Source organism: Cryptomeria japonica, chromosome 5, assembly GCF_030272615.1.
Source record: "Cryptomeria japonica chromosome 5, Sugi_1.0, whole genome shotgun sequence".
NCBI classification, from domain to species: domain Eukaryota; kingdom Viridiplantae; phylum Streptophyta; class Pinopsida; order Cupressales; family Cupressaceae; genus Cryptomeria; species Cryptomeria japonica.
This window is the reverse complement of record NC_081409.1, coordinates 630,089,531-630,101,495: the sequence shown is the minus strand read 5'-3', so window position 1 is coordinate 630,101,495 and position 11,965 is coordinate 630,089,531. Positions and strand designations below refer to the sequence as shown.

General features: G+C 34.4%; 1 protein-coding gene across 1 annotated transcript; it reads right to left on the bottom strand.

The window, feature by feature from the left end:
• Nucleotides 1–8,822: 8,822 nt before the first annotated feature.
• On the bottom strand, nucleotides 8,823–11,688 carry LOC131055058 (cytochrome P450 98A2). Its single transcript, XM_057989680.1, has 3 exons — nucleotides 10,896–11,688; nucleotides 10,105–10,496; nucleotides 8,823–9,695 (listed from the first exon to the last, which is right to left on the bottom strand). The coding sequence occupies exons 1-3, from the start codon at nucleotides 11,368–11,370 to the stop codon at nucleotides 9,054–9,056; spliced, it is 1,509 nt and encodes a 502-aa protein (XP_057845663.1). The 5' UTR covers nucleotides 11,371–11,688; the 3' UTR covers nucleotides 8,823–9,053.
• Nucleotides 11,689–11,965: the final 277 nt, after the last annotated feature.

Here is an 11,965-nt window from a genome sequence, read left to right as displayed (position 1 = left end):
GCCATCGAAGGTGGCGTCAGTGAGTTTGCAGAGTTTGGTGCTGGAGAGCTTAGACCTAGGGTTAGGTAGATCTCCAATCATGTGTAGCCAAGTGATGTTATTGATCACTTACTTGGTGATCTTGTAGGGTTGGTCCAACCAGATAAATTCTTCATGAATGTGGCTGGGTATGTATCGGACCCATTCTGCTTCATCGAATCTCGGGAAGTCCATAAATTGGGTAAAACCCTTCTTTTGCAAATGGGCAAATTGCAGCTTCAACTGGTTGTCCATAATGAGATTCTTAGTGAAAACCTAGGACAATTCATAACTTCTGAGCTCCTCAATGTCACAGTGAATGTATGCCCTAATGTCTTCAGTGTGAAGAACACCATAGAAAACGCTTGAGAATGCTCCCAGCGGATCATCCAAAAGGGATTTGAAAGGGTGCTTCTTGAATTCAGTTCGGGGGCAGTTCTTGATTTCCACCACCAAAGGAGTATCGACATTGGATGAAGAAGCCATGATTTACCAATGAAGTGTTGAAACTAGGGTTTTCACAATTGGTAAATACCTCAAGATACTGTCGGATGATGAAATTTCCTTCGAGAGAAAATGCTTGCACAAATTGCCTTGAACTCTTGAATTGCTCTAGAAATTGCTCTTCTAATTGCTCAATCGTTGTGTGAATAAAATAACTTAACTTTTCCTTTTTATCGCTATTAACCCTAATTTTCCACAGTCATAAATGTTGCCGATAAGTCTAACCGGATCACATAGTCTGCAAGTAGGTTCTGGTAAACACTTGAAATCGCCTGAGTACCCATCCGCAATCAGAATTCTCAGACTACAGATCTAATATGGGGTGTTTGCATGATCTACAATGATTTGCTTACCGATAACTAAGGCAGAGTGCCTTAGTTATCGGTTGTTCCTGCTTCCAGTGTAGGACCTGATGGCTCTATTGGTTGTTCTGTCGTTTGTGTGTCTGGTCTCCTTACCCATATTTTCTCATTTTGTTTTATGATATCTTCTACCTTTGGCTTTCCCTTCTCATCTGCTTTTTCATTAGTTACCAGTGGGTTCTTACTCCTGCAATGTTTAGCAATATGTCCAATCTTGTTGCATGCATAACAGATAATATTGTTCTTCTGAATTACTTTGTTAAACCCTTGATTTCCTTGATTTCCCTTTGATCTGCATCGGTTAGCCATATGTCCAAATCTACTACATGCATGACATCTTACATTTCCAAGACCGGTGACTGATGCATTGTTCTGATTATTCCTATTTATGCATTGTCTTTCTATATGATCATATTTATTGCAAACAAAGCATGTACCATTGAATTTGTGAGCATTAGGTTGTCTTACCAGTGATTTCTAGTTCCGATTGTTGGCATGATTCTTCTTCTGACCGGATGATTGATCTTGTTGTGCAGTACTTGAGCTTTCTCCTTCTTCATAACCAAGACCTCTCTTGTCATTACCATCTCTCTTACTCTTCAGTAGCTCATCAAGTTTGGTAGAGTTGGCTTTGAATTTCTCCTTATACTCATTTGCAGTGACTAAGTCATCTCTCATGATTATGATTTGTCTCTCAAGTTCATGTTCATTATTTCGAGACTGGATCAACTCAAGTCTCAACATGTCATTCTCATGTGTTAGTCTGTTACATTCATCAGATCTATCCTTCAATGCTTGAGCTAGGTTTTCTTCAATCTTCTTTCTATCTTCAATCTCCTTGCACATTCTCATGATTAGGGCTTGCATCTCATTCTTCAAGATAGTATTCTCCTGAGTGAGTTTCTGACATTGATCCTTCATAGCATCTTCCTCATCACTATTCTGATTTTGAAATTGATCATAAAGTTCCTTCCTCTAAGCTTGAACAGCTAAAAGATTTCCTCGTAATGAAATGATATGTTCTCTAACTTGCATTAGTTCATTCTTCAGTTTACTATTCTTCATATGCTCATTATCAAGATCCTCAAGAGCAAGTTGAAGTTGTTGTTGTAGACCGATTTCCATTGATTCCAAGTTTTAGATCTTCCTCAAGTGGCTAAACTTCTTCCAAGGATCTAAGCTCTGATACCAATTGTTGGAATCCAAGAACACTGAGAGGGGGGGGGGGGGGGTGAATCATTGTTCTACCGGTAAAACTAATTATGAACTTATTGCTTATGAACTGGTTAACAGTAAATAAAATTAAAGTACATAAACTAAATAACACATAAAGAAGCAACACCATAACACCAATATTTATACGTGTAAAACCTTACAAAGGGAAAAACCATGGTGGGGCTGATACCCACAATATCTATATACTTGATCAAGGTATACAAATATTACATAGAGGGGATTGGACATGCAATTAGGCTCACTACCTAGAGCTCACTGCTCAAATGGAAGTCTCACTGACTTACACAAAATTACATAATGATTACAAACAAAAATGAACTCATAAGATGCATCTGACCATGTTGGATAAGTTCTGATTTAAGCTTTGTTAACCCTCTTTGTGTACCGGTTTACTAATACTTTGTTCTGCCTTGTTCTGCTACCAATTGAGACTATGCACAAAAGCTTCCTTGCACTGACCAAAAAGCATACCATCAATTTCTGACTTATTCCCAATCAAAATCGCATTCCAACTATTATCCAATCCATCGCTAAAAGATCTCCTTAAATACCCTTTTAACTTGTTGAACATGTCGACCAAAAATGAAGAATTATAAACCTGACGGCTACCGAATCACAAGGTATATCATGCATAATACCAATAACCATGTCGGCCTTCACACACTACCAAAAATTCTTTGAAATAAATTATTGGGGTCACAAGATATCTTAGTCGGGTCCTATCCTTAACCGGGTTCCAAATACACATTACTGGGACCAAGACTTAACTAGTTGTAAAGCAAAGTGTATATACCGGTTGTGTGTAGTGTATACCGGTTGACCCAATCAAAGCAAAATGATAAATCAATGAATCTCGATAGAAAATATTTGTACCTGAAGATGAGTTGCCATCAATGACAACCCTAAATGCCATTTGCCTTACTAGATGAGTGTCAATTGCTAGCAATGATCAAATCAAGTATCCTATGGAAACTTACCCTTCTCTTTTATCCATATTCTTCACTAGTCCAATGTACCATTAATATACTAAAAACATAGAGAATATGTTGCAAATAAGGGCATATAAGGCACACAAGAGCACATAAGTGCACATAAGTATAATAATCTAGGCATATCCATGAGTGTACAAAAACACTCATAGGACTACAATAGCATCTATCTAAGCATAATCATTTGACAATAAAGTTCACTAAGCTTACACACATGTATAAATATTGCATACCTAAGTGAAGACGCTCATAAGTCAATTATATAAAATACATGATCCCTTTCATAGTCACTCTAATTAATAGGTATTCCAAGTGATTTTCAGACAAAGTTTCTATAAATCAAGCTAACATTATCTACTAATCTTGCCATTATCATAAAATGAAACTATAAATGTTTTCCTTATTGAGAAAAGGTAAATAAGATTTAATTAATATTGAACATATACTGTAATTCAATAATAAAAAAATATTCCTCCAAATGCCTAAAGTTTCATGCTCTAAGAAGGCTCTTAAGGTAAGATTGTTAGAAAGATAAAAAGATATTATCTAGAGGAATTTCAGGACATACCAAGTTTCTAGGTAGGAGATAATATTAGCAAGAATATCTCTTTGTTTTATTAAGATAACAAACTTTATATCTCAACTGATCATCCCTTCATTGCTTAAAGGGTGTTAATAATAACGTAATATTATTTCTATGACCTTGAACATTTACAAAGGAACATCTAGTTCCCTACAATTCCAATATATTATGCATATCTCCTCCTAGAGCACTATCAATTCTTGTTAAGAAAACCTACATCCAATACCTATCGAATGTATAATATTTAGATTCAACTTCTATAGTATCAAAGAATCAATTTCCTAAACAACCATAAGTTTGCGATGGTTAGTCATTTAATGATAGGGAGCTTTTAATAAAATTAATCCATGTAATCTTTTAATCAAGAAGGTCTTCATCCTAAAGGATAATTATAAGTAAAACTGTGAATAATAATTAATAATGAATGCAATTAATAGTCTTTACTATCCAAATGCTATCTTATAGCATACTTGATTTTTTTATTTATTTTTAACTCAAAGCTCAAATGATGCCCAATTATTATTTTAAATTCATCCAAACTATACTAAGACCTTAACCCATGTATACTCTTCAAGACTCAATATACCAAGATTAATACTTCACAATCAACTTTTCAATCCACACTAACTTCTATGATTATTAGACTTTGATTTTGATCAATAGTCATGATATTATTAGATCAATTAACAATCTAGATTCAACATGCAATAATTATGTATATAAATATTCACTCAAGTCTCATGAAATTTCAAGCTTGAAATCTATATTTCAAGACTTATAAGCAACTTAGATAAATAGTTTACTAATATCCCTCATTGTCTTCTATAGTAGTATTTTTTTTTTATGCTATAGATAAGTTATTTACCTTAAGGTCACATGTTTCATTCTTTGATATACATAACCATCCAAACACATGTACTTTGAACAACTAAAAATAATGTATTCTGAGAATTCAATGAGCAAATATAAGCCATTAAGGAAGATATAGTTTTGGAAATCAATTAAATCCAACATATTTTGAGATTTGCTAGGGGAGAGGACCTAGTAGTTGAGCACCTTAACTTTGCACTTCTCAAAATCATTCATGGAAATTTCAAATCACTCTTAATTTTTTATAGCAGCTTACTTGACAAGTCTCTTGCTTATAACTAAGGTTTCAACATCACATCATCAAATATGATGTCACATCAGTAAGCTTTTTTCCAAGGTGTCCAAAACAACCCAAAAAAAGGTGAGACCAATAGTCGTGCTTAAGGGGCCCCCATACTTGTGCAGCTGATGTGGCATCACATGATTGGTTTCTTTTTACAACTAATGGTACATTTCATTCAAGTATGGGTATTAAAGTCACAACTATTGGTGCAATGTTGTCAAAAAAATTGGACATTAAATCAACAAGTATGGGTATTGAATCAACAGTTACTTTCACAACAATTGGAGTGCGCTCAACTACTAGGTCTTCTCCCCTATTCATAGTAATGACACACACTCAAACAAGGATGACAAGGAACAAATAGGGAGATTTAAGGATAGCCAAGATAAACATTAGGTATGAGTATTGTAGCTTCAAAACTTTCATACAAATACAAATCATACTTAGGTGTAAAGCCAATTCCACAACCTTTGTCAAAATAATGGGAGCTACGGAGTAGGGTACAAACATTCATCAAAGCATAATAAAGATAGATTTTTTGTCAAATATTATCGATGAAATTGCTCTGGTAGACATGTATGTAAAATGTGGAAGCACAAACACAACACAAAATGCTCTGGTAGATATATAAGAAAGATGCAAAGCACAACACATCGTAGAATACAGAAACATATTTATAAAAAAGGCTTTCAAAGTTTTGGGACAAATGCAATTGGCAGGCATGAAGCCAAATTCTTTAACACTGTTCCCCCTACTTGCAATAAATGGGAGCTTGGAATGCCTTAAACCATACACACTAAGCAATATATCGAGCCTAAAGAATGTTAGTACTCTGAGTGTTTAACACTTTTAAGCCTAGAAGTGTATTCTTAGTGTGACCACACACCTTAACCAACATATTAAACCTAGAAAGCCTAGAAGTGTATTCTTAGTGCAACCGCACACCTTAACCAACATATTAAACCTCAAAAGTGTCAATCAACTATGATTGTTTTTAACATTTTTAAACCTAAAAATATAAGCTTAGTGTGTATGATTTAAATCATTCACTTGAAATAGAATATGGACATCCATCAATCATTTATGCATTGGTTGTTTTAATTTTTTATAAATCGAACATAACTTCTAAGCCACATTTCCTTAGCTTTTGTCAGTCAAACTTAAGTTTGACTTTATTTCAGTTAATTCCTAAAATAAACATTTTCTAAACTCGCTGCATACGCTTTTAATTTGTTCACACCTTTTAAAATAAGGTATGTGCTTTAAAAGCACTTAAAACATTAATTTATTCTTTACAGAATATTTCGTAGAAAAGATCATTTTTCTTTACTTAAAGAAATAAAATGTGCATTGTAACATAAAGTACCTTCTCCCTTTCTTTTTTTTAACCATAATTTTATAAATAAATCACTTTAAATACTAAGTTAAAAAACATTGCAGTTTTTAAAGTTAAAAATGTATATATTATAATAAAGATATACAAATTAATATAAGAAATTTTAAATTTTTTAATGAGATTTTATTTTAAAATGAAAATTTTTAATTTTTATAAATAACAATAATATAGATATATTGTAATTAAATTACAAACATTTTATATTTATATTTATATATATAATATGTATTATTATATTTAAATCAATTAAATATCTATACATTTTTACATGTCTTTTTATAAAAAAAAAATTATTTTTCACTCAAAATGTCAAATATTGTATTTATAATTATTGAATGATTTCAAATCAGACATATTGATCATAAAGTTGTTTCTGTTGTTTCTGGATTTAAAAATCTATACACAATTGAATAAATAAATAAAATTCCTTCTCTCATTCTCTCCCTCTCTCTCCTTCTCTATATATTTATCTCTTCCATCTCTATCTATCCCTATCTCATTTTCCTCTATCTTTATCTCTTCCTCTCCTCTCCATATCCCTCTCCTTCCCAATCTCCATCTCCAACTCTATTTTCCTCTCTATCTCCTTACCGCACCCCTTTTCTATCCCTCTCTCCTTCACTCTCCCTTTTTCTATCACTCTCTCCTTCACTCTCACTGCGTCCCTATTGCAAACATATAAGTGGATGTATAGTTAACTTGAAGCTATTACTTCTCTATCGAAACCTTTATTCTACAAACAACATCATTTCTCAAATGACCTACCAATTGTCATCATGTATTGCATGTACGTATCTAAAAAATAGACCAAAAAAAAATTCTAATTTAATTTTAGCATCACTTTGACCTACCCATTGCACACCAAGATAAGATTGTTAATTATATTATAATTATTTGGTATATAAATTATTCATTACACATTTATCTTTACATTAAAAAAAAATATTTTTCAGATCTACGTTACAATTTAAAAAGTTAAACCTTACAATTTAAAAAGTTAAACCAAAACATTATAAATTATAATATTCATTCTACAAGGCGGAAGAGTAACAAGCAAAACAATATTCATCTTCTTCTCTTCTTTTTTTTCCTTTTAACTTTTTAAAATGTGTCTTTTCTAGGGGCTCGTCTATTTTGGGTCCAAAACAATAGTACAGATTGACGTGCATTTTACACCGTCGATTTTGCAATTAACCACTGCGATTGACTAACCTGTCGCTAACATGCTATACAAAATATCTATTTTGGAACAAGAATAGAGAGCCGTAATATAATTAGCATGTTTATTTATATTTTGCTTTTTAAAATCTGTCTTTTCTTTCTTCATGCGTTTTCCACAGCCGTGCGAGTCGATCATAAAACCCCAAAGAAATGACAACGAGTTCAACACGTGTCTTTGCAAAAATGCACGACCCCGGAAAGCAACTCGATTTTGGAGGGAAGAAGAGGCAGAAATTATTCCAAAGATGAATGACTTTATGGGATCTTCAAACAATAAAAAGGTTAAAAAAGATAGCACAGCAGGAAGGACAGGGCTTAATAAAGAGCTTAATGATGTTTTGTGTTTGAAAACCTCAAATGAAATCACTAGAAGTACAATTTGTATAGCCCTTGTTATAGATGCATCTCAAGATGCATGGATATTTATTTTGTAGGCTTAGAGCTCTACAAATGTATTTTAGTTTCTTTAAACAATCCGTTTTTACTTAAGAAATATTTAATGAAAGTGAGAAGTTCTAAAAAATGATTAGGTAGCTATCAATTACGCAATCACATAGATATTTCCAAATTAAACTATACAAGCAAATTTTGTACCAAACCAAATTTTATAATGAAACCATTGATCTTATTGTTTGATCCTAGCCCTTTATCCATTCAACCAAAATTCTACAAATCTATCCCATTCAAACCATTTTTATGAACAACCAAGAGTGAATGTTATACTATAGAAATTTGAACACGCATATCAAATCAATCAATTGAACAAAACCACTTTATAATTGTACAACAAAGTGTCTAGCATGGAATACATGGCTTATTTTATGTGTTAATTGGATTCATTTAGCTTAATCTGAATGTTTGTTTGTGATTGTGTTGTCTGATTTAATGGTTTAAAGTGTTCACTTCATTTATGTCCAAGGCATATTATACTCATATATGGATGCAAAAATATTTGTCAATAAAAAGTAGAAGCATTTAATTTGACATGTTTGTGACACTTAAATGCATGAAAAATAAAAAACCAATTTATTATTATTTTTAAATTTTGTATTATTTTATCTTCACTTCCACCTCTCGAGTGCCACGCACTTTAGGTTTCATTGGATCAGTCAAATTCATCTATCTCCATCATGCAATCTTTTGCCTTTCGTAACTATGTCAATCAACTCATAAATGTCCCTTAATAAATCCATTTTTTTCATGAATATAAAATAAAAATAAAAATATAATGATATGATAATATAATAATAATAATAATAATAATGACGAAGTTTTAATAGATTTTTTTGCTTTGTCAATAGTAAAAATATAATAATATAATATTTTTAATTACCACACTTTACTTACATTCCTCTAAAGATAGTCAGAAAACATTTGGAAACTTTTATTTGTTGCTGTCTCTAGAATGGAACCACACAATAACAAAGGACAAATGAAACCTACAGCTAAAATGCAATGTAAATGCTACCATTAAAATATGTTGCCCACTCGATTAAACGTGCAGGTTTATTTTCCAACATATGACATCATTGAGACCAATTCAGAGGTTCACCATGGAAAGGGTATCCATCGTCTTGCAGAGCTGAAACTGTCACATTTTTGGAATTCCGCAGTAGAGATGCTCAGGCAATCGAGGAGTTGCAATGGCCTCTACAGGCTTGGCCATGTAAGTTACAAGTCCCGGAGATTCTGTGAGATCTATGTCTTCTGCCTTCATTCCTTCAGGAGGGCTCCATGTGAAATGGTGAAGTAAGTGAGCCAACATAGACTGAACCAGATAAATAGCCAATTGTGCACCAGGGCAAACCCTACGCCCTGCACCAAATGGCAGCAATCTAAAATCATGGCCCTTAATGTCAACATCCTCTTCAAGAAATCTCTCAGGCCTAAAAGCCAATGGATCATTCCACACAGCTGGATCCCTAGCAATGGCCCACACATTAACTTGTACAGTGGCCCCTTTGGGTATGTCATACCCACCTATCTTCACATGCTCTTTTGCTTTGTGTGGAAGCATCATGGGAGTGGGCGGGTGCAAGCGCAGAGCCTCTCTTGTGAGACATTGCAGGTAGGGCAAATTAGGAAAATCGGTCTCATTGATTACTCTGTCCTTGCCAATAACCCTATCTAGCTCTTCTTGAACTTTCTGCTGTACTCGAGGATTGCGAACCAGTTCAGCCATGGCCCATTCTACAGTTATAGCTGTTGTATCTGTCCCTGCAGTGATCATGTCCTGCAATAGATTACAGAAATTTGTAAAAATGGTTAACATTATTTATTTTCAGTATACTTGTATGAATTGGATAGCATTACTGGATTGGATTAGATTGAAGTTTTGATAAGAAAAAATCACCATCAAAACTTTCCCACAATCTAATCCACAATCTAATCCAAAAACAGTAACTTTGTAAAAATCTGATATCATTAATTGGATAGCATTACATTATGTTCTATTACCCCAAAAATGGTAAGGCGGCCAGAGAGACTTCTATAGGATTACGATAGCCTACAAGACCACATAAGACTATTGAACAATGCAAATGGGTCTGCTAATTTAAGTTCTCATTATAAACCATTTGGGGATGGTGAAGCTTATTAGTCAATGACGGTATAAAGTCATGTAAGGATATATGGAAGCTTACCCAAAGCAGACCAATGATGGTATCTTCACTGAGATCATATTTTTCTTGCAGTGTAAGCAGTGCATCCACAAAATGTTGTTTGGCACCGCTCTTCTCTCTAGCTAGAGTATGCTCTTCCATAATGGCTTTGCTGAGTCTGTCTCTCCTGGCACTATGCTTAGCAAATGCACCTTCTTCCAAAGGGAACATCCAACGGAGATAGGGAATATATTCAGCCATAGCGAGGGAACCTCCCACCTTCACTCCTGTTGCAACTATTTCCTTGAACTCCACTCCTTGTGGATCCATCTTCCCTTCTTTATTTACAAACCGTTTTCCAAAGGCAATTCTGGTAATGTTGTTGAATGCCACAGGTGACAGATATTTCCTAACAACCAAAGCCTTACCTATGCCTTCGTTCAAATAACATTGGTTAGCAGCAATCAAGAAGGTTAAAAATTTCATTCTAACAAAAATAAAATGTTCAAATATCAGCTGGGAACATAACAATCATAAGAACTTCAAAATGACTGTAGCAATGAATTTGCACTTCATTTATCAGTAGCACTGAAATCCAAACACAAGCCAGGCAGGAAAAAGAGTCAATCAAGAGTCACTATTAGGTAGCCACCCATATGTGAACATCTATAAACCTTGGCATGAGACAAAATCATTTCTTAGTCAAACGACTTTTCAATTATGAATACCAATGTTTAGCAGCATTTGATCCAATCACCAACTGTTGCACATGTTATGATTAAAAAAAAATCCCTCAGAAGGCAATCCTACCGATTTGAATAATAATAGCATACCTTGATCCTTAAAGATGGATTCTACCATTGCAGCAACCTCCTCCTCCCTCACAACCCTGAGGGCCTCCAACCTCTTGGCATTGAAAAGCTCCAGGGTACATACCTTCCGGACCTTGACATAATGGGCACCATAATCCGCCCAAATCAAGTCCTGGCCACCTCTACTGAATCTGTCACTTGATCTGTTTCTGTACCTATCAGCCAACTGCTGATCATACTCCTTAAGAACCTCCTTTGCCATCTCTGTATTGCTCACTATCACATTCAATGTCGACCCAAACCACACAGACATGATAGGACCATATTGCTTGGACCATTCCCAGAAACACCTAAACCTCACTGCACCTATGTCTAGCAGATTCCCCACTACAGGCAACGCCCTAGGGCCTGGAGGAAGCCTGTATCTCTTCCATTGCACGACCTTGTATACCACCACCAACAACACTACAACCACAACTCCTCCCCAAACACCCATTATGATCTCTATGCTGATCCTCTATTGCCCTGTTGCATTGCCTTCCCTCCCTAGCCTGTCTATATTGAATCCCTACAGTTTGCAGTTGGCTGTCCCATCCCACAAGCCGACCATTCAAGGCTACCTAATAGTCTGAATGAATGAAAGATTTCAATAACTTTCATGAGGCCGAAGCAGCCTGTGGGACCAAGAATAGCACACACCTCAAAAAAACAGGTTGCAAAGCTGTAAATAATTTGTAAGATCCTTTATCAATTAAGACCTGCTTATCCTGCTGGAGAGCCTGTGATATCAGTCCTGACGTACCACCTCTTGTTTTTTGTAACCTTTTTTTTGTTTCAACATCTCATAAAGCCATTCATTCATACAGTGTACTAAGAATTATATGACAATTGTTAGTGGGGAGAAAATTCATTGTTTTGCTTTGTGTAGATAAATTCATAGCTCAATATATGGTAAATATACATAAGTTCATAAAAATGATTGTTTCCATGTGCATGAACATGTGAATGAAATAGTTGAAGTTTCAAAGTTCAGCCTTCACCTGTCCTCTTGATTCTTAATGGTCATAAAAATTTGGTCTCAGATTAGTGGA